The sequence below is a fragment of the Falco punctatus genome (assembly GCF_963210335.1).
Source record: "Falco punctatus genome assembly, chromosome: 5".
In the NCBI taxonomy this organism is placed as follows: Eukaryota; Metazoa; Chordata; class Aves; order Falconiformes; family Falconidae; genus Falco; species Falco punctatus.
In genome coordinates this window covers 87,016,019-87,040,033 of record NC_137584.1, presented here as the reverse complement: position 1 = coordinate 87,040,033, position 24,015 = coordinate 87,016,019, and the positions used below count along the sequence as shown (strand labels likewise).

Below are 24,015 nucleotides of genomic sequence, written 5' to 3'. Positions count from 1 at the left end.
TTTAGAGAACTACATTTCTGCAGTAAGAGAAAACCTGATGTCTATGAAATGGTGAGTTCCCAGGCTCCCAGGAAGCCATACAGGCTGCCATAAGATACTTAATGGCTGTTCAACAGCTCGGATAAAGAAAAGATGCTCCATTTTGTCTGCTGCTCTATGGAAATTTGCTGAGACCACCCACGCAACGTGCAACGCTGTCACATAAGAAAACACTTCTGTTGTTTTCCTTCGGTCCCATTCAAAAAAGGCAGTTATTAAAATTTTAATTTTATCCTTAATAATCAACAACACTACCCTTAAAGAAAGGGAAGTGATATCAGCTATATAGGCTAGCTGCTGCTCTGAAGAGGAGGTGCCACCGAACATGTATCGCATCAGTCTATAGGATGCTCAGCTTCCACAATGCAGCACACACACATACCCCCGCCTTCCTCCCTTCTGCACCGAGGAGCAGCACACGCCTGCACCGCTGGCTCACTGAGCAAGTAGCATTTGCGCTCACCCAGCCACCAAGACTCTTATTTCCATTGCTCGTGAATAGATCACTTTAGGGAAAAAATGCTTTCTGGACTCTTCTTGGCAAGATGTGAACAAAACTTGCTCCTAAGTATGCCAGTATGTTTTTCAAATTACATTTTAAAAGTCCTCCTTAGAAACAGAGAGGTTGGCTGTGATTTATAGATGACTGACCACTTCTCTATATTTATGATTTATAATATCTTCTTTTATAGGAGTGAATTCAAGAGGAGATGCTGGCCATGAGAGAGCTTTTATCGGCTTTCAGCAGCACAGACAGTGATGGGCGAGTACGCTGGCCGCCCTGGCTGTGTAAGCTCGGAGTGCAACAGCTAGGAATCCCAGCAGAGACTGGGAAGCAGCAAGTAGAAGACAAATTTGGTCTTGAAGACCTTGTCTTGAAGACAAGACAATTTTCTCCCAGTCAGCCGCTGCCAGGAAGGACAGCTGTTGTCTTTGGTAACTATCCCTTGTATGTTTACTTCTAACCTAGGGAGCATCATTAACATCATTTTTTCTATTCCAGCAGCTGGCCTTCCCTTCAATCCATAACATCCAGCAGGAAAGAAGACAGAGTTTGATAAGCAGAGTTTGAGCTACGCTTTGTGCAGTGCAGAGTTCAAGCTATTTTCACACTGTGACTAGGTGCACAGTCCAACAAACAGCTGATGAACGTTTCTACGTACAAATTTGGTTGCCCCTTAACTGAATTTCAGTCTGAGTGAGCTCCAGGAACAGAAATGTTTCCAGAAAGCCGGTTTTAAGCCAGACTGCCAAATAATTTTGGAAAATAAATGTTAGAAGAAAAATTAAATTATAGCCAATCTCAATTCTTTTTTATTTTCCAAAATGAAAATATGAAAACCATAGAAAAAAACTTGTCAGTACCTTACAATCTTGAATGAATATGAGAAAACAAGCATGTTTACAGCCCTTAAAATGATAAGAAGGGTAAAATGTATGGACTGAAACAGGCTCTGTGAATGACTTGGTTCGGTTTTCCTGTCATCCCGTTGTTCCTAACTCCAGATCTCATGTACATGTCCTTCACCAATGGTGACATTCATTAGCAGTTCAATTACGAGATGCTCCTGTAAGCTGCCCCTGTGATGCTAGTTGCTACTCCCCAGGCTTTAGGCTAGAGAAAACCAGCACCATCCACCACATCTGAAACTTCTCAGTAGGAAGCCTGTATGACTAAATGGGCTGGGTAATGAATCCAAGCTTGCTTTCAGACCTGCACAAACTGAGTGAGATGATGCCAAAGAGACGTGAGTACAAAACATACCCACCAGGTGAGCAACTCCTCTCCTTTTCCCGAAGTCACCTGCAGTAGCCAAGGCCACCTGTTGTCTAGCATGGGAAATAATGCCTCATACTTTTTTGCAAGTGAAAGGCTGACACTGAGATTCCAACCATACCACAATAAAATGTAAAATAACCTTGGATCACAGAGGGGATCTCATGACAAGCATGCATGCTCATTGCAACATGTGTCTTCAAGAAACTGAATTCCAAACAATGGCCAGCAAAATGATTTTCTGTATAGGGCTGCATTATGGCAGCAATGCTTGCAAAGCAAATACGGAACCGGCTCTCAGATGCTTTGAAACATTCAAAATATCTTTGAACAGTCCTAGAGAACAAAATCCTAATGTGCTGAACTTTGAGCCTGAAGATCTTTAAGACACCTGGGTCCTATTCTAGCAGGTTTCTTCCTGTGAGACCTGAATATCAGATATAGTGCGGCTACCAGGTGTAAGGTTAGATCAGGTGGTGCTGAACCTCAGGCAGGTTTTGCTGTACCTCAGGAGGGCTGCACCACCCCCGCTTACCTGGAGCCTGCCTCAAACCCAGGCAAACCAACTGCTAGCGAGCATCTGTCGCTAGGTGTGACACAGAACACCACTTACTTGTATGGGATGTGCTTGCTTCCGTTGACTAGAGCGAGGATGACGTTGCCCAGTGCTGACAAGGAGAGGCAGAGGGCAGGGCTGCCCTCCCGGTTTTTGCTGAGCACTTTCACGCAGCTCCCCAGGTCAATCAGGTGCAAGCGGCTGCGACCTCCCGACACTGCCACAAACAAAGCGAACAGTTAGCGTGGGACTCCAGCAGCAGCCTCCCAGCAAGGCAGAAGCCTGGCCACCACCTGCAAAGAGGAACACAGCCCAGAAACCTCTCCTAATTTGTGTCAGCAGCAACAGACGGTAGGGGTTCTGTTAACTCGCTGTCAGCTTTGATTGCTGCACATCACTGTCCACTCCAGACTGGCTTACAAATTGCTGAGGCTTTCAGTACTCACCAGCTCCTGCAGATTTCACTTTGTGAGTGATCATTGTGGGTTTTTGTTGTTTTGGGCGTTCCCCCCCCCCCTCTTTTTTTTTAATACAGCTCTCTTAGCCTGTACCTGAGTTGGCTCTGTTCTGTCTCTGTCATTTCTCTTCCTCTGCCCAGAAAACTCCAGGCTGGGAATTGCTGCTTGGTGAACACTGGCCCTGTGGTAGCTTCTCTTATCTTTCCCATCTTGATCGTCAGAATAATCTGTGGCATCTGCGGGACTTTCAGCTTTGGTTTAAATTGATATACTTCTACATTCGCATTTGGGCTAAGAAAAGGTTTGCCATGCCATGGGTAACGGACTGTCAACACACTGCCCTGCTCTGAAAATAGTTCCTGTAAAACTGTCAGTGGATCCCTGTGTTTTTCCTCATTTTCTCTGTATCAACACACTACCTTTAATGTGAAAAGGTGCTAAAGTTGAAAAATCAAGATGAGCTGACATCTGATCTCTTCAAAAGCTATGCTTGTGAACCCAGGACGGGGATTCTATAGGCTTTACAGAAGTCCTTCTAGTTCTCTACTCCCTCAAGACAATTTCCTAGCTGGGTTTTTCTGTGTCTGCTCTTGACCACTCCTCCCTATTCTCGAGAGTTAATTTAGAAACAATCTGTAGGAAAAGGCAGTTTTAGTTCTAGGATCTTAACTCAATAGTTCAGAGCACTATTTGAGGACATACACATAACTCAAACAGGAGTGGAAATACTTTCACATCAGAGTTTACCTCTATGCAAATATATTCACGGTCATTTTGACACAGGACCTCAGCTTATGCATCTGGTAAAGAAATGTATGAGCAGTGGGGGAAGATCAGTTCACAAGGAAAGATGGTGATGGGAGAAACTGCATGATGGGGACCTTAGAAAAGTATTTTCCAGATACATTTAATTTGGAAATGTCTTATCAACCAGAAGTATGTTTTTTCAATGACCCTGCATTCAGTAGCTGTGGTACCATGCCATGGTACACAGGTGTGTAGGTGCCATAGGAGGAAGAAGGAAACAAGCTTACACAGACATGTGAAGACGACACTTGGTAAAACTTATGCATATAAACAGGTGATACACAATCATATCATTTTGCAGATTTGCTCACAGAAAGTCTACTATGAAAAATGCATATAAAACATAGAAAATATATGGCTCCTAAAGATACATGTCACTATTAGCTGTAACTTAAAACATGTTAACTTACACTGAAAAAAATGAGAGAGGGATTTCATTTTGCAAGCACTGCAAAACACAGGGCTCACTGGTCTTACTGCCTGGCGCCTTGCATGATGCTAAACATTCTGTAAAAATATCGATCCTTTCTGTACAATGTGTTATATACAATGCTGTAATTGTAGGTGATAGCTAATTAAAATGAACAACAATAAAACAAGTAGATTTTTATGATAAAAGACAAAAGAAACAAAGAGAAAGAAAAGAAGAAAAGCAAAGAGAAGCAAAGAAAAACAAAGAAAAGCAGAGAGAAAAAAAAAAGAAAGAAAGAAAGAAAAGAAAAGAACAAATAGAGAAGACTTTTTCTGAAAGTGGTTTCTGCTATGGGATTTGAGAATAATATTCCAAAAATGTAGGCAGCATCTCTGTCAACAATTCTTAAAATATAATAACTTGGGCTTCTTTCAAGTCCTGTCAGTTCTTCAGCTACATCAGGTATTAGGCAACAGAGGATTTCCATGTATTAAATTATACTGTGACATTGGTTAAGTCATGCTGAGTATCACGAAACAGAAGTGAAGGATTGACATCTGATTAAAATTAACGTTGGTGGCTAGGCATTCAAAACACAGATTACACGACAACCCATGAAAGGTGTCCGTGGAAGTTTCAGCACCGTGCTCCGAGTGGTGGGAAGAGGTGGGACACTTCTCATGGGGAAGCATCCAGAGGCACGACGGGCTCCCGCACTCACTGCGGAAGGTCAGGCTGCCCTGGGACCCATCCAGGCAGCTGCCCTTTCGCTCTGCAACATTCGTGGAGCACTTTTGCCTCAATGTTAAAAGTCCTTAAAGCAATTAGACTGAGGAGTCCCTGAGTCCTCTAAGACTGCTACACTCAGAAAGCTGAAACTACCTTTTTTTCAGTATCCCCCAGTGATTTCCTTTGAAAAACAAAATGTGTTTAGCGGCTACTGAAAATGACTGCAGGTGACTTGACTGAATTATATACAATAAATATTTCTGTTGCTAAGATTACCGGACACTGGGGAAATGAAAGAAAATTGAAAAAATCACTGCCCTTCAAAATCACAGTCATATTGTTTCCAAAGACACTCCAATTACAGAGGCTGAGGAAATCTAGAATTAAGAGAAATTACCGGATTTTTTCTTCTTATTTAGTTTACAAGTCAAAGACAGACATGTTTAGGATGGCAGATCTACTTGCTTGATCTGAAAATGAAGTTATTAGGCAAGTTCTCCACTAATGTGCCTGGCATCTATAAAGAAAAGAAGTGGAACACCCTGACACTTGGTTTTGTCTGTGGCCACAGAGGCTTCGGAGAGCTGACAGGTGAAAAATGATGGTGCCAGCTCTGCCACAATGCCATTTATTTCAGTGGTGCTGAGCCTGCTTCATGACATTCCTGGTAATGAATCTAACAAGGAGGTAAGTACAATACCAATGCGTTATTCTAAGTCATTTTATACTAAAATCATAACGTTGGCCAACCCTTTAATCTCTTGTGCTTTAGAAGCTGTTTCTTTGTTGTTGGTTTTTTTTTTCTTTTTTTTTCCCCCTCTCCTTTTTTAATCCTGTTACTGGAATCTATGTATCTCTACTATCTTCACGTGGGTTTTTTTTGGTTTTTTTTTTCTGAAAAGTCCTTCATTACAGCAGGAGCCAGTGGTAATCACTAGGCGCCCTTTTGGAGCAGCTGGAATTCCCCCCTCATTCAATTATCAGTGAGATCTGACCCTGCCTGGCTTGTGAGGCCACGCAGATATGGGAACTTGAAGACAGGAGGTGGTGTGGCCACAAGACAAAGATATAACTAAAGGCAGTGCGTAAAGCATGCCATATTATAATCCAACAGGATCATGTCTCATTTTTTGAAAATGAGTCATTATAGCCACAGGAAAATAAATTTTCCCTTTTATTAATTGTGTTTGAAAACAGTAGAAAAGGACTGTGCGTACATGTACATGCATGCAGTAAAAAGCATGGAGGATTAAATAAATGTAATAATAATTCCCTCAAAATCAGCCATCTTTATTCCTATGAAGCAGTCTGTCTGAGCATTCAGTCTTCCTTTCCACCGCAGAGTGGTTAATTAATAAACCTTCAGTTAATTGAGATTTCTGCCTGCCAGTTCCACAGGCGTTATTACTTAAACACATGCGAACTGCATTTCCATTTAGAGCAACTTTCTGGTTTTCTCTCTTGTAGCTACAGACAACGTAAATTTTCTGCATTTGAACATTAGACATTAATACTGCAGTGGTGTTCACACACTGCACATCATAGCTTGCAATCTATTCCTTATTACAAATAACCTATGCAGAGACAGGAGCTGAAACATATGCTGTTTCTGCAGAATTGTTTAAGTCCACAAATTTAAAGAAGCACAGGTCTCTGATGTCTTTCAAACAAACATTTTTTCCCCTGTAAAAAATGATTATTAAAAAAAAAAAAGAATTTTAATGTAAAAGTTTTCTTTTTCGGTGGGGGTGCTTATATTATACAAATCTGTTATCACTGGAACTTAGTAAAAAGCAAACAAGCTTCTATCTCTGGTTATAAACAATCCAGGAGACTTGGAACAGAAGATAAATATAATAAAAAAATAGAAATGATGCAAGTCAAATGAAACCTTTGAAAAATATAAAAACATATAAGTAGGAATGGAAGCATCTTTTCCTCATTTACAATTGAGAGATGGAAGGAACGACACAAGCCAGAGAAAACACCTGTGGCAAAGAGAGGGAGCAAGGCAACCTGAAAAGCCCAGAGCCTTTACAAAGAACCACGAGAGTCCTTTGTGCACGTGTAGCTGGGCTGGCAACTAAAATATTTTGTATCTCCATGAAAAGGTACAGTTTATGGATTGCCAGCATCAGCTTCCACACACACTGCCCTATTTAGATGCCGAAGAGGAGCAGCTAACATGAGGGTGGCTAGGAATTCCCATCACCACAATATTTTACTCCACGACCTCAACACTGTCGGTAAAGATAATGTTAAAAGCCAGTTGGAAATTTTTTTTTTTTTTTTTTTTTTTTAACATAGAGAGGCCCAGACAGTGCTGAGGACTGTTAGTATCTCCACAACAGCAACTAAACTGAGAAGTGATGGTGATAATCCCCAGTGGCCTTTGATGGCTGTTGGTGGGTCTTCACCAGGCAGGTGAAGAGCCTGGTATGAATGACTCCACCCTGTGCTGAATGCAGAAACCTGCTAATTTTCATGGCTAAAGAATATTGTTTAAAGCCCATTTGAGTCAGGTTTGGAGGGGACAGAAGGGAGCAAGGGGACAGCTTACTTCCTCCTTTGCCGCTCTTCTCCATGCGGTACTGGTAGATGTGCAGGGTGAAGAGCATGTGGGAGTTGCGGTGGTCCTCCTCATCGCAGTCCCGCTGGCTGCTGCGGCGTGAGGCGATGGCAGCATCCAGGAAGAAGGCAGCCTTCTCTGCTGTAGGGGCACGGAGCTCACTCTGGTTCTGAAGCTGCAGTTAAGACAAGGGAGAAATGACCGAGAAGCTCCCACACAAGGCAACACCACCAGACAACCTCCCTTAGTCAGCGCACACTGTGGGCATGCTGGATCTGAGGGCACCAGGAAGGAGGAGGTGCCCATGGAATGAGACCCTCCTGACACCAGCATGTCCTCCAGGAGCCCCATGATGGAATCCTGGCTTTTGAGTGTTCTCTCTTGGGGTATCTCTGGTTGAAGCTGCTACACATAAACCCCAGCAAACTGGGAACCGTTCCATGGGCCGGACAGGTGCATAAATTTCTTCCTTTGCTTTCCCAGAATTTTAAGCCATTTATGCTTATTACTTATTCATTATTTTCATTATTTTTACTGCCTTTTTTCCCCCTGCATTGCTGGTTCTGGCAATCACTATGTCCTTCTGATAATCAGAAGTGGGGGGAAAAAAATTGTGCGAGAAACGCCGATCCCATACTCAACAGCTGGTGGAGACGGGCAGGGGCAGGACTGTGCATTACCCTTCAGAAAGTGTTAAAAGAGAGCAGTCCACAGATAAATAACAAGACTGAAGCCCCACAGCATGTGGGGAGCAGCACAGAAGAGAAGCCTCTTTTTTGCCCCTTCATACCACAAGCTTATGCATCTGCTGACAAGCCAGGGCAATCCATTAAAGGGAACAAGGCAGGTAATGCACATACAGTCACATTTGCTGGACCTCAACCCCAGTCACCACCCTCCTCTTATCTGTCTCAAGTGATAGACAGCATAGGAGGGCAGGCATTATTACCCACCCCCCCGCCCCCCCCAACGTCCTTAGGAATGCATGCATGTTTCGTGTCACCCAAGATTAGTTTTTCAGTGGAAGGGACATGTGACTGTGCGATCTTATGGCATCAGTTCTGGTAGTATGCAGAGATGGCCTGCAGCCCATAGGATAGGCTTGTTTTGCCTGGTGTAAAAACAGGGACAAGCTCCCATCTGCAGGGTTTGTTCCCCTACTGTATAATACAGCTAGAAGTCAGGTTCTCCTAAAGAAGACAGTCCTCCTGTCTTCTCTTCCTGACCATTGATCAGTCTGAGGAGGGATAAAGGCAACACTGTGCATGGGAGGGGGTGACACAGCTGAAGGCTAGGCTCTCTCTAGAAAGAGGGAGAGGAGCAGGAAGGGGTTAACCAGGCAAGCAGAAGGCAGGCCAGTCTGTGGGCTGATCTCACTAATGTAAGCAACAAGAAAATGTGCATACTTGGAAAGGCCCAATGACAGACAGTATGACATATGGTGATTATTCATTTACTACACACACTGCTGATTTTGCGTATCTGTATGGCTACAATATAATATCCTCCCTTCATCTGAGCATTTTGAGAATTCAAGTGTAGGATACAGGACTCCAGAATATCACTATGTCTTGTGAACACACATAAAAGGCTTTTTTTCTTGCAAATCGATGCAGTATCTTACACTGCAGAGATACATAGGTGTCTCATGGAGCTACCTTTTCTCCGCTGATCTAAAATAATTTTGCGTATAGCTGTTCTGTATCTAAATGAAAATAAGCAACACAAATAGGATATTTATTATTATTGTTGTTGCTGTGCTTAAATACCTTAGTAAAGAATAGTTGAAGGAGAGGCCAGTGGTTACACGGTTATGTAACGGATGTAATCTACATATGCTAATTCAGATCTTAACTGGCCCTTCTATCACCCCAATGGGAACTGTGAAGACTCAAGTCTCCCACCTTTTATTCACTAGACTGCACCTATTCTAGATACCATAGGGTGAGATCTCGTGATACTCTTATGTTTTTCATACAGCACTAAAGCCAGGAGTCAAGGGAGAACCTTAATTGTTATATTTAATCAAGACATAACTTTGTAGTCCTTGGGTAGAATGGAAAAGAATGGAAAATATGACCTAAGTACATCTAAAAGCCATAAACCACAAAGAGATAAACCACAAAATTTATTACTTGCTATTTAAAATCTCATGATTCATTACTTTTGTGGATGTGAATCATGATTTCTAGACGCTTGGAGCTGGAAATAGGGTACGTGACCCTGTAGGTCTGTTCCCTGCTTCCTCCATCCCCCAGCCTTGGACAGCCAGTGTCCTGCAGGTTCTCCCGAAGCAGCCTTTGCTTTTAAGATTGAAAGAATGGATTCAAGCTCCATCCTGCTGGTTTGCTCCCTCTTCATCTACTCATGCAAACCGCAGATTTACTCCTTCAGAGACAGCAAAATGAAAGAATAAGTTCTTTTCCCCTCAAACCAAGAGGGGGAAAAAAATAGGGCTGCTGAGACTTTCTAGTGGTTACCCAGGAAATACACGAGCCACTTACTCATTCCTGCTAAACCTCCAAACCTGAGAAGAGTTTGAGTTATTCTTGGCTTGCCCAGCTCACAAATTTATTTCTTGGCAGCAATTAATAAGTAGCAATTAATGCTTCCTACAACATTGCTAATGAAAAGGTTATAAATAATGTAGTTTATAAAGAGATAAACAGCCATATTAATGGCCTCCAGCTATTTGTGCAGTACTGTAAATATTTTGGCTTGTTGTTTTACAAAAGAGAGATCACACTTTTTCTTTTTTTTTTTTTTTTTTTTTTTTAAGAATGAGGTGAATTTTAGTTTGCACTGAATGTTTTCGTATTTTATTGCAAACACAAGCCCCTGCTCAATATCAGTTATACCAGAGGTACAAATATTTAGGCCAGGAGAGCAGATGGCCCTGCAGCTGCAGGTCATCAAGTTCTTGCATGTTTTATAGTAAACACTTTCAAGTCTATGAACTTTATGCTCTGGGTAGTTCTTGAATTTGAACCATCTTAACAGCAAAAAAAAAAAAAAAATAAAAAAAAAATATCACATTGCTTGTTTCAGTGTAAAATGAACCTTGGATTCACCTGCATGCCACAAATGGGGTCTTCACAAAGGTAGACACCTGGGGACTGGCCATCTTGCAGGCTGCCTGTGGCCACTTCTGACAACAGGTCTCTCAGATTTTCTTCCTTCCCCCATACTTCCACCGCAGAAATTCGGACCGAGAAGCGGGCTCCTGTCTTCTCTTTGCGTTCGTTAATCAACTTGAAGAGCCAGGAGATGGCACAAGGGATTATGCCGAGGTTTTGCATGGAATCATCCTTCCCGATCATGGTGTATGACTTTCCTGTCAGGAATGGGGGGATGGAGAAAAGATAACAACATCACTCCCAGGACCTTCACAGCCTTCTGCCAAGAGAGGTTATCTTGCACAGCCTCACGAAAGAGACTTCTTCATTACAATAAGGACAGTCAGCAAGGGAGAAAGATAGGCAGGCAGACAAATAGGACATGGAAAATGCAGATGAAATCTTGAGCTGTTTTCAAAAATCATTTCCTTGTGCATTCCCCTGACATCTCCCATCCCCCAGGCAGGGTGCTGCAGGTCCCAACCACACAACACTGTAGCCCCTGCCGTGGGTGGGTGGCAGGGGGAATTGAGCAGGGCAGGACTGCCATGGTCTCTAAAAATCCCTACTGTGCGTTTAGTGTTCTTTGAATAGCATTTTACTTCAAACAGTCTATTATGCTTCGGTTGGGATTGCTGGAAACCTGCTCCCAGGATCATACAGATATAACTTCATCCAGAAAAACCCCAACAGCTGCATGTGCTCTTTTAGTGCAGAAGTGGGTCCACAACAAGAAATATTTCTCCTGGGTCAAAACTTGCCCCTGGTTTGCTATCATTTGACTTTGCAATTATAGCTCTGGCTTGTCTCTCCTCTAAAACGTTTGCTGATTATGAACAGACACACAGTACTATCTGATACCGCTATAGGTGTCACGACGTATAACACGTTTAGACAACTTTTCTAAAGCTCCTAAATTTATAAGCCAAATGATAAAGGTATACACCATTTCAGGCAAATACTTATGGATTCTTTACCTTGTTGACTTCCTCATGTTGAATCTCTGTGGAAAAAGATGAGTGAGGAAAGTATGTCTATGCACGTGCCTGTGATGAGGTCCGGGTGTGCCCGTGGCTGGTGGCATGGGGCAGTGCAGGCACCGAAGCTCCTGCTCCAGCAGAGCCCCAGCTGGGCCACCTCTCTAAAGGGCACCGTGCACTTGTGAGACACTTACCCGGCGGCTTTCTTCTCCTTCTTATTTACCATCCCCTGTTTGGCAGGTCACAGGGGGTTCAATATCCAAGTGTCACTCCTGGCTGGCCCAGAGGGGCTTTGTGGTTAGTTGGACCAGTGGCCCTGCTCCCTTCATTGTACCCGAGCTGGTGGCATTACAGCACTCGGGACTCTCCAGTTTTTGTTGCCTATAATTTGGGATAATCATGGCCTGATTACAGCTTGATTTCTTTATCATCTGAAAAACTGATTTATTCTTTTAAATGATATATGTAATGCTTCTTTGAGATGGTAAAGAACAGGGATCATTGTACACACACAATACAATGCTCTTAATTACAGAGACAGTATTTTCAGAATACTAGTAGATAAGCATGAACAAAACCCATGACTACTCTTGAAATCCACTTATTTCAAAAGAATGGTGTGTTAATGATGATGATTCTTCTTTGTATTGTCTTTCCACAAATACCTGAAATGCTGTTGATGCATTTGCAAAGTGCGAGCTTTGACCCACTGGTAACATTCAGTAAACCATTAGAACAGGATTTGTTGGAGACAGAATAGGAAGAGGTTGGTAATGAGGGAATTGTCTAATTAGGGAATAGAATATAAATCAAACATTGCAAGTGCCCAGTCACAGCACTTGAATTGTGCCATCACAAACGTCAAGTACTTGAGTGGATGTTTCCAGCCTTGACACAGCCTGATAGAAGTGGTATTTTGGCAAAGAGTCTCCAACACCAAGCACATTTGTAAAACTGCAGATCACTGTCAGATCATTCATTAGCAATTCACTGTTGGATCATTCATTAACAATTGAAGACAGTGCTAAAAATTGCTATAGTACTCAGGGGACAGAATGAAGCAACAACTCAAAGATAACTTCTGTTTCAAAGAGCATGCTGCCCAACATTTAGACAATATGCAAAGTGAATAGATGTGTAAGCAGAAGGTGAAGGTGTAGTACAAGGTCATGCACAGTGTACCACTTTCAAATACAATTACTATGCACAGACAAATGAAAATTTGTTTTCCCTAATCTAATGTACTAGCAGTCTTGGGTTAAAAATATTCACTTTGCTGCTTGAGTAAGGAAATTTAACAATACCAACCAAGCTTGGCATGGCCAAAGCAGAACACACAGCCATCTGCCCCATTGACCACAGACTGGATCACCTCAGCCACAGTCCCAGCACATACTTCAGCCTGTAACAGGTATTAAAAAGCAAATAAAAAACAAAACAAAACAAAACAAACAAACAAAAACAGAAAAAAAAAAAAGAAGGAAAAAAAGAAAGAAAATAAACCCATTAACAATAATAAGGAAAATCAACAGAGTATTTTTACTGGAAAATGGTTGTAAGATCATCAGTGTCCCAGCTAGCATGTTGAAATATCAAATAGTTTAATCGTGCTTGTCTCGTTCATGTTTCCTATGCTGTTGCTGGGAATGGCGTTACTTGTGTAAGCACACAAAGCAGGACTTTTGTTCTGTGTCAAGTAAGTTCCATTTGCTGAAGCATCAACATCCTTTGTGGAGTTAAGCAAAATACACACACTGTAAGGGGATGCAGATGGTTTGTTAGAATTGCCTATTTAGGGGACTTAAAAAAGAGTAAAAAACCAACCAAATACTACAGAATTTTTACAGGCTCTATTATTTCCCCAATTATTCCCCAAATATTGAACTCCCCTGAGTTCAATTCTACTAGCAGGTGGGTAAGGAATGTAAGCCACTTTGGAATTAGCTAGGTGACATTTCTTAATTTTTCTCTATGTTATTATGAGCTGTCTGAGGTTTTTGCAGTGGTAGGCTCTATCCTGAAGGCTGTAGCAGTAGTTTAAGAAGTACAACACAGAGATTTACCCTGGGCATTCTTAGATTTAAAGTTCCAGCAGGCTGAATGGTCTGCAGTGCATCTGCCCATCAACAATGGGTGAAACGAAATTAGAATTAGCAGTTCAGGTGAATGTAAAGCACTTCACATTTGGTAATAAATCATGTAAATTCACCTCGTTCATAGGCGTTTCTTGACTGTCTCTATAATTGTAAATAAAATGGGCCAAGAAAGGGACTGTTCACAGGCATCCTGGCATTAGAATGGGAGGTGCTTGCTGCAGGGACCAGAATTGGGTCAGGGACTGCTCTAATGGTACAATCATATGAGGGTGCTTTAGCTGGCCCTGTGTCCTACCTCTGTCTAGTTAAGTGTGCAGAAACAGTCTTACAGCACAGTGTTCTAATTATACTTTGCAATGTTACTTTACTCTTCTTCTGTCCTCCTCATGACATTTGGGTAACATAGTTTATCAAACCAAAGAAATCTAATAAAATAAGAAATCTGAATATTTACACATGATTAACAGTTCGTGGGTTAAAATCCCCATGCTCCTACTGTAAACTGTACAATAGAATACTGAATAAATAATCCTTGAGTTTTTAATGAATAGAGGACTGCATTGGATAACGGCAGTTCTGATCAGATTACTGTATACACCAGATAATAAGATCTTACAATATACAATAACTTGTTGATATTGAGGATTTGCCCACTAGGTACCATTTAGCACATACCCTGCATGTATAATTTTAAGTGCAGTTATTTAAAGAATAAAGAAAACACACCATTACCAAAATATGATTTAATAAGCCGGTATCATTATTGACGACATCGGTGGGCCAAATTGAGCCCTGCTCTAACTGCACTGGAAGTACCATCGTTGCAGCACAAACTAATTTGGCTCTGGTGCCTGCTGTTGTCTAGATAACTGTTCTGATCACACATCGCCTACCTGTGATGCATCCTGGGGGAAAACCGCATCGAAAGCAAACATCTTGGGTGGAACCTGGTTGCCCCTTTTCTGGAAAGCATTCTGACCTCCACAAGCCAACGGGTCGTACAGTGTGATTTGCTTCTTACGGGGGTCAACTTTTAAGAAAGAGCTGGACTCAGATGTGTCTCTGGCAAGCGTGGAAGAGATGCGCACCATGACTTTGACCTGTCAGCAAACACACAAAAAGATGATCACATTTGATTAGTCTGTTTGATGCTCTGGACTGGTATGTTGAATGAATTTTCCAGTTACACTCGACCATATCACGCTTGCTGTAGCATCTCGGTGGAAGTCAGTGAAGACACAGGAATTATTATAGGCAGAATTTGGCCTAAAATACACAGTGAACAAAGCCAGAACTCATCTCCGTCTATTTCAACAAGCAACTTGTGTATTGAGACTTACAAGGCACTTCCATGGTGTTTTAGCATCGATGTTATGCATGTACAATGATGAAGCGTTACACCACCTTGTCTTACTCTCAATATAAATTGAATATTAACTTTACCCCAGTGGCCCAATTAAGAAAACTGAAAGGTAATCTAGACTGCTAAGCTATCAGAACTGCTGTGGATTCTACGAAGCAATCTGATCGATAAAAACACATAAAAGCCAGATCCATAATTTACACCTTTCCAATTCTAATCAAAATGTGAAAAGATGAAGTGTTCAGTTCTAAGTGTCATCATCGACGAGTCGTGAAAAGAGCCCTGTTTTAACAATCAGGTTTTGAAATTATCATCGAGGGAGTGGAATGTAATAAGCGATGAAAGATTTGTTAAAACATGTTAGCTCACAACTCATTAAACGGCTACATAATAAAGCGTTATTCCTAAGACAAAAATACATCTTCATGGGTTTAATGAGGTTATGCTGCATCCTTAGCCCAGTTGGTAAGCAATTTAGATGTAAGTAAAAGTGACTACGATCGGTCTGGCTTTGGTTCTCCCCATGAATCCACCAAACAGACGAGTTCCTGAACTTCACAGGGCAAACGTCCCCTCTCCAACAGCTCCAGCCATGCGGCGCAGGCTGCGGCCTACAGCAGACTGACTTCCAGCCAGGCAGAACTTCTACATCGGTGCTCCTTAATTGTACAGCACTTGTACCAAACCCACTTTGGGTTGGCACGCCAGGGACCACGAAGTGTCACCCCAGCAGAGGGGGAGAGCACGCCTGCTGCTGGCGTGGCAGGGGCACCCTGCAAGGAGGTCAGAGCCCTGGAAGTCAAAGGTGGCTGCAGTCCCAGTTGGCCTCATGGAGACCGGAGCTCTTTGCATGCAGATCTCATTTCATGCTGGCCTAAGATCATCCCACATGGAAATAAGTCAGCTGCTTTGAGAGGTAAAATCTGGGAAATTTCATTTGGAACACAACTCCTTTGAAGAAAACGGAATGAGGCCAGAGATTAATGGGAATTATTCAGTATTTTTTGTGATATCTGTGAGTCCAGCTGGTGATTTGACTCTTTGTATTTTAACCTGAGAAAACAAGTTGTGGTTAGATGGTGAAAAGGCCGTGAATCTGTGAACATGATTTCAGTTTTATGCAATATAGTTGAGGGGAAAAAGGAAAAATACAGCTTGGGTGTGAACGGTTTCTCTTAACTGCTCAGCTAAGCTGTTTATGAAACCTAACCTCTAGCTAAAAAAGCCACTTCTAATATTTTGCCAAAGCATTCTACTAAACCCAAAGCAGAGCTGATTTCTACTAAGGACAAAGGCAGTCAACACCCTTGGTCAGTCCACATGAACTGGGCAAGGTTGGAATGTTGGAATGTTTATTCCAGCTCTAGGTCTCCTGGTAGCTCCGAAGGGAGGCACTAGCTGAGTTAGCAAGGAAGGGAGGGAGTACAACACTGCAAGTCCCAGAAGAGCAAGAAAACAAAGGGCAATAGCAGCCTTGATCTGTTTTCCACCTTGGATGCCTTTGGCTTTTTCTACCGTGCCCCACATTTTTAAACAGATGCCAATATCAAGAGCATTAGACTGATCTGTTGAAAACCAAAATAAAAAGTATTCTTCAACTATTTGAAATAAAATACTTGCTCTGCTTTAAAAAGGTCTTCCCCCAGAAGTTTATGTGTATTACTGGCTGCTATGAATTCATGTCTTCCAGATCCTTGATCCCCGTGTGCAAAGGAGAGTTAACTGAATAACCCGGGGGCTACGTTTCTTTGGGTTTTGGAGAATGGATAATGCGTGAAATTTAACAACCCTTCATATACAGGCAGCCTAAGAGTTCTTTCTCGCCTCAAACTGTATGGGCATTCAGTTTTAACTTCAGCTACACCAGTTTTGTTACATTTTAATATCACTGGCTTGGGTCCTGATTTAAACCTGTTCACACAAAATCAGATTAATTCCTGTTACTTCTTACTGAAGTAATACTGCAAATCCTCCTAACTCCCAACAGCTATAGTGATGGAAGGTTTATCTTTCCCTGAAGTAAAAGACCAATTTAACTGAAATCCTAAAAATTTACCAGCATCAGATAAACTGAATGAACTGCTGTAAAAAAAGAGCTCAACTCAGAAGTCCCAGGAGTTGTCTATACATACATTTTGTGACCATTTGGCTCCTCCACTCTGGCAAATACAGAAATTTCTTAAGAAAAATACTGCTATTGCCATGACCCTGTGCATTTCCTGTGGACCTGTGTATTTCCTGTAGGATTTTTGTTTTGGGACTTAATGGTTCATAGAATCATAGAATCACTTAGGTTGGAAAAGACCCTTAAGACCGAGTCCAACCTTTAACCTAACACTGCCAAGTCCACCACTAAACCATATCCCTAAGCACCGCATCTACGTAGAATCGCAGAAGCGTTTTGGTTGGAAATGACCATGTATGTGTGTTAGGGCAAAGAAATATCATATTGATAGCATGGGGGTATCCCGATAGCTGGACCACTTCTTACTCTGGAGCTAGCTTGTTTGCAGCTGACGTGACGTCTGTGCACCTTGGTAATTCCTCTCACCTCCTTTTAGACCAGCCTGCAGGAGCTGTCTCCATCTGAGCCAGTTGCCTGACCCCTCTGTAGACAACAGAGAGAAACAGGCACTTCCAGCACTTAATTCATGGGGTCTGTTTTATAGACCTGCCTTCCAGATAAGATGCGTTGCACACCGCAAACACTTCTTGCTTTCCCAATACCACCACAGGCATCTGAAATGATTACCTGAGATGTAGGTGCCTACACTGCAAGCTGTCTAAAGTTATTCTTTTTGCTGTAGGCAGAATAAAAATGCTTGTCCTGGGAAGTACAGTCCCTGGCCCGAATTCAGCAGCACGCACAAATCTGTGTGAAAGTCTTCAGCAAAAATTATGGGCTAGCAAAAATAAAGATGAATGCATGAGTGTGATGGAAATTGAACACAAGTAGTAACACCAAATTATTTGAGCTCATCTGGTAATTTGTAGAGCCTAGAGTATTCTTCCAGGCGAGTTTCACACCAGTGTAACTCTTCCAGATTACTCCTGATTTATGTATGTTAATTGAGAAGACAGTTATATCCTGGCTGTGCGAAAAACACATCCACAACATGCCACAGAGCTGTGACTATAGCAAAAACCCAACAAACAGGCAAGATACAGGCAAACTTCAGTCTGGAGAAACATGTATAGGGATTCAGACTGCATAGTGACTGTGGCACAATGAGCTAGGCGGACCAAAACAGATTTTAAAACACCTGAGCTAGATATGTCACCCGAGGAGACTGGCACGCTTGTGGTCTGGGAATGGGGCTGAGCCTGGGGAGCTGGGACCCCTCCCAGCGGCTGTGCCTCGGGTGCTGTAGGATTGTGAGCCAGTGAAGCAGTCCGTTTCACCCTCCCCACCTGCACAACGGGCTAAATCGAGCTTCCTCCACCAGCAGGCACACCATCATTACTGGCCCTCAAGGACGGGCAGTCGCCATTAGGTAGGCACTCCGTTATTAACCATTACTATGCACATAACCTAAACCCAAGGATCCGCGCAAAGCATCTCCTAGTGGGGGTTATGACAAGAGTAAATCAACCAAGCTACAGCAGTAGAAACGATGGGGGACCATGTCCTCCTGCCCTGCCGTTTCACACTCCTGTGGGTGACGCATAGCTGGGGGGAGCGGAGGGGCTCAGAGCCCGTGCTGGCCCCCGCAGTCCGTGTCGCGGAAGAAGCAGCGCCAGGACAGGCACACAGGACTCTGCCAGCTACGGGGTAGCACAGGAACTTAATGGACTTAAAAGACTTCAGTTCAATTTAAGGAACAGATGGGCTGAAGTTCACCGTGATGCTCTGTGGAAGGCAGAAATACAGTGCAGTTAATTTGAAACCAACTGAACAGTGACGTTTAAGAGCTCTAATACTTTATGCTTGCAATTCATATTTAAATAAATTGTGAATTGAACTTCTCCTTAAAAAGAAGAAAGCAGGTTTTCTGCTTCAGTTCCTATGTGTCATTACTCCTTTAGTCCAATGCTACAGTTTCCCACTAATCTCTTGTAATTGAAGCATTTAAGAGAGACCGCTTGCGATTAATGGGACCACTCAGGCTGCCAGAAATTCTTACTCGAACCCCAGCGACCGGGTCTTGGCAGCACCCAGCCTCGGACGCACCTCTGACCATTCCTGGAAGCAGTTTCTTGAGATACGCACTATTGGAAAAACAAACAAAACAAACAGCCTGGGCCTAATTTTGATCGAATTTTACACTCATGCCAATCTGGCTGAACCCAGGAAGAATTACCTTAGGTTAAGAACGGAGAGAGAGGATAAAATAAAAGGTCACTTGCTCTGCATCACTGTTGTGCCTTTTCGACAATAAAACTTCGCCTCTTCATTCTGCTCAGGCTGGAAGTATTTTTTAATGTGTTTTCTCCTCTGAGTCCACAGGATTTCATTTGACAACTACGCAGTCCAACAGGACCCTCATTTACTCTGGATTTCAGTCCCCCCCTGCAAAGATTTGTCCTGTTCTACCGTCACTGAATCCCACAATATTACTCCTGATGTGCAATGCCACAAATGAAAGCAGAATCAGAGCTCTGCTGTTCAGGTTTTATCAACAAAGTTTCTTTGCATTTTTGTATATGAATGTTATATGCATATTATGTATATAATCTACATACATATATAATAATATACACAACTATATATATATGCATTTCTTTTATACGTGTGTGTGTATTTAAATTGTATACATTATTTGTAAAAAGCATACACGTTTTCTGAATATATTAAAAAATAATGTATACATTTTTCATAAATTTATCTCTACATGGTAATCATTGGCACTGAAGAGTTCCTTCATGGGTACCATTCAGTGGCATCAAGGGCAGATACAGGGGAATTGCTGTACTATCACTATACCTCTGTACTGTAAAAATAAGCACAGACCTTTTCATCAGCTCTGTTGCAATTTCTGAACCATGTCCCTTTGGTTCTCCTTTGTTATTATTTAGTGCATCCCTATTACACGTCAACTATTTCTTGAAGAGTCAATTTGCTAATTGCAGGATTTTCCCCAGCTGAACACAATTTGTGACCTACCACCACAGACCTTTTGTTATGTTCTTGCTCTGTGGAGCAGGACAAAGGTTCAGCACGCTCTGCAAAGTAGAACTGATGCCACAGCAAAAAAAAAAAAAAAAAAATAAAAGACAACAGAGCCCAGCTCCAGTCACTGACACCCCCGTGTCTCCTTGGCCCACAGGGGTCTGTCTGGAGGACCGGCAGCAAAATGAGCACAGAAGATGGGAGTGGTAAGCTGTGTCAAATCTGTAGCACACACAAATAACTACAAACAGAAGCTTGAACAAGGCAACACAAGCAACTGGGGACTGACACCGAGGATACTCTCACATCCTTCTACTTCTAAGATTTCGTTTGGGGTTCATTTATCTAATTACTGCAGGGACAGGGCTAGACAGCTGTTGCTTTGGGCACTGTGCGTGCCTTTCTGAGCTGCTTTTCTCATCCATCATACCAGCAGCTTGTTGGATGTGTGCTGGGTAGCGGTGGGAGGCAGGAGCTGTGGTGCAGTCACGGGCAAGCCGGGCCAGCCAGGGCTATTGAGCTGTATTAGCACTCCATCAATGTAATGGCAACCGCTGGCTGCAGGAACAGCCTTATTGGAGGTTAATGAAGAGTGGGGGTTGTAATTTCTCACTGTTACAGTTGTAAATAATAGTGGCAGGCACACATTTTTTGCTGGAGCCAGCCACAAGGTACTACAGCACAAGAAAATCTATGACATGGCAAATGCTCATGCACATACATGCTTTTGCATGAGGGATGCATAGCTGGAAGCCTTTCTATAATGCCCAGACAATATGGAAATAGTCTGTTAAGCATTTTAAAGGAACTTTCTGACAGATCATGGGACAATTAACTGATTGTTCTAACACGAAATCTAGGAGGTCAAGACAGACGGACTGGGGCAATGAGACAAATACAGAATTGCATGAGCAGGCATTGTTTTAATGGAAGTCTAGTCACATTTGGGGAAAAAAGTGCAAACTCTGGTAAATTATATCAGTGTAAATTGGTTGGGAAGCACGTGTGAACAGGCCTCACTGTCCTCCCTTGTTCTTTTCAGTAATCGCTTCACTTCAGCACAAATTAGAAAAAACTCAGGCTTGATCGCTCTTTGTGGAAATGCTGTTACTGCTACTGCTGCTTTGGAAAGGCAGTGGAAATAATTCAAAAAGCAATACCATTAGGGCTTGCAGGCCTCCTCTTTTTTGTCACTGTCCCCTCTGTTCCTTTCTTGTGCGATTGCTAAAACTTTGCCGGCTTGTCAGCCCTGACCCGCACAGCAGCTGAACTTGCCAGTGCTTGCGGTGATAACGGGAAACAGTGTCAGTGTCCTGCACCCAAATGCCAGTCACAGCATTCAGAAAGCTTGCCCTTGCCAGGATTGTTCCCTTTTACAATTGATGATGTGACTTTATTCATAAATCCAGTAAAATCTGGTATGAAATACGCTCAGGTCACAGGGCACGGCTAAGTGACCTCTTGTCCTGTCCATGTCAGCTGTGGCTTTGAGTTTTGTCACTGTGGTTTGGTAAGGCTGAAGGGCAGCACTGAACATCGACGCTGTCGGAAACCAGCACGTCCATCGGCCCGGCCATGCCGCTGCCACATTGCTACTTCAGCATTTGCTAGATTAACACAGAGCACTGCAATTTTCTTCTGCTCTTTAAAAAATATTAAAAAAAAAAAAAAAGATACAAGGATCATCCTATCATGGAAACAATCTTTCCCTACAGTTCACCACATGCAGCAGACTGTGTTCCTGGTTTTCCTTTTGCTTCCTGCTAATAATTTTGGGGAAATTGGCATTTCAGACCTTCATAGCTGGGACAGTCCACATGTCATTTCAAGCAGGAGGAATTTTCCCACCTTCTGCCACTCTCCACAGATGTACCCAGAGATCCACAGAAGCATACCTGCATCTATGGTGGGGCCAAGAATAGTCTCACTCAGCTGCGTGCGGGGATGAAACTGCAGCACTTTTTTTTTTTTCCCAATACCTTTATCACTGGTAGTGGCATTTTCATAAAACCTAAACAAACCAAAACATCCTTCCATAATCCCAGCATGAACAACACGGGATCAGCTGGTAAATTTGGTCTTCCCTGTGGTGGATCTGCAGATCTGCCAGCGTGCACCTACTGGCACGGTCAGCAGATGCCTTACCGAAACCTTGAACATGCTATTGCAAAAATTTGCTCTGCTTCTCTCACTTCAGTAAGAATTTATTTCTCTGTGCTGAGTAGCAAATACAGTTGGCTGCTACAAATTTCAAGATCTCATTTCCTTGATGTAAATCTCATTATCTTTCAAAATCATCAGATATTTTGCTTTGCTTCAGCAGCTATTTAGAGTAGAAGGTTTTCCCCTTCCGTTTTTTCTGCTTAATACAACATTTTCAAAAGGGTCTTTAGATAAAAAGTACCTATCTAGTATATTAAACAAGGCAAAACCTGCTCCCTGGCACAAAATGCCCAGCATCGTTCCCTGTAATTCTCATCCCTTGCTATGGTGTGGCCATATCCAATGGTCTGCCAAGATGGTCCCTTGCCCATGAGAATTTAAACACCATGCCTGGAATTGTCTGGGAGAGCAGTCTAGTGGCCCAACACCATGCCAGGGACCTTGTTAACAATGCAAGAGTATGGATGACTGAGTACCAGTGCCCAGGAACATGACCTGCTCCTGTGTAATTTACTTTATAGTCTGTGCTGGTTTTAGCTGGGATCATTAATTTTCTTCATAGTAGCTTCTATGGTGCTGTGGTTTGGATTGGTGATGAGAACAGTGTTGATGACACAGGGATGTTTTCGTTACTGCTGAGCTGGGCTTACACAGCACCAAGCCCTTTGCTGCTTCTCACCCCACCCCACCAGCAAGCAGGCTGCAGGGCGCACAAGAAGTTGGGAGGGGACACAGCTGGGACAGCTGACCCCAACTGACCCAAGGGATAGCCCATACCATAGGACATCATGTTCAGCAATGAAAACTGGAGAAAGAAGGAGGAAGAGGAGAACGTTCAGAATTACAGTGCTTGTCTTCCCAAGTAACCATTACACGTGATGGCTTTCCTGGAGATGGCTGAACATCTGCTTGCTGACGGGAAGTGGTGAATGAATATCTTATCTTTGCTTGTGCACACAGCTTTTGCTCTTTCTAGTAAACTGACTTTATCATGAAATAACCCACGAGTTTTCACTTTTACCCTTCCAAGACTGTCATGCATCCCACTGGCAGAGAGTGAGCAAGCAGCTGCGTGGTGCTGAGCTACCTACCGGGGTTAAACCACGACATGGTCCCAGCCACAGAACGTTGCACAGTTTAGCCATATTTTCCATTAAGTTAAATACAAGAAACTCAGATGGTGCAGTAGTGACCTCCCAAGCATGTGATGTGCCATGCTGCTCTGTTCTCTTCCAGCCTGGCTTGATATCTACAGATCCCACAGACAGACCAGCCAAATCCATCACACACATTTGTGGCACCAGCGAGGCAGAAAGACTGGAAAGAACTTGGCTTCACTCATTAAAGTTTCCTTTTGGAAACTTACCCTTCTAGCAAAACATGGCTATACTGCCTCGGCCGCCGCAAGGACAGGTGTTGGTACTGCTACTGCTTTCTATCAACAGTAGCAATATCTCAAGCATGTGCATTGATAATTATGCCTGCCATATTACTTCTTAGAGCCCTGGTCTCCCTTTTTATGAAGTTGTGAAAAAGGTGCATAGGATGCAACTTGGTAAGATTAAGCAGGCAGATCATCTCATCCCTGATTAGGGAAAGGGTGGCACCAAGGGCTTTGCATTATACGTTCTCAGGAGAACAGAAACTCCTGGATGGACTGGGCTCTCTGCTTTTTTTGTCTAAAGGAAACAAGCATGTCTATGGAAAGAATGCAGATAAAAGACAAAGTTTCCCTTACGCATGTCTTTGAGATGCCTTTTCAGTGCTAGGGAAACAAAGGATATACAGGTATTGCACAGAAGATGTATAATCACAATTGTAAGCTTTTCCATTATTTATA

General features: G+C 42.8%; 1 protein-coding gene across 1 annotated transcript in view; it reads right to left on the bottom strand.

The window, feature by feature from the left end:
* Positions 1 to 24,015, bottom strand: part of KIF26B (kinesin family member 26B) — a 317,946-nt gene that overhangs the window by 64,047 nt on the left and 229,884 nt on the right. The window contains exons 6-10 of the mRNA XM_080390457.1: positions 14,433 to 14,639; positions 12,752 to 12,845; positions 10,419 to 10,681; positions 7,339 to 7,522; positions 2,430 to 2,589 (exon numbers count right to left, since the gene is read on the bottom strand). Of these exons, the coding sequence (XP_080246583.1) occupies positions 2,430 to 2,589; positions 7,339 to 7,522; positions 10,419 to 10,681; positions 12,752 to 12,845; positions 14,433 to 14,639 (908 nt within the window). The remainder of the gene's footprint in view (positions 1 to 2,429; positions 2,590 to 7,338; positions 7,523 to 10,418; positions 10,682 to 12,751; positions 12,846 to 14,432; positions 14,640 to 24,015) is intronic.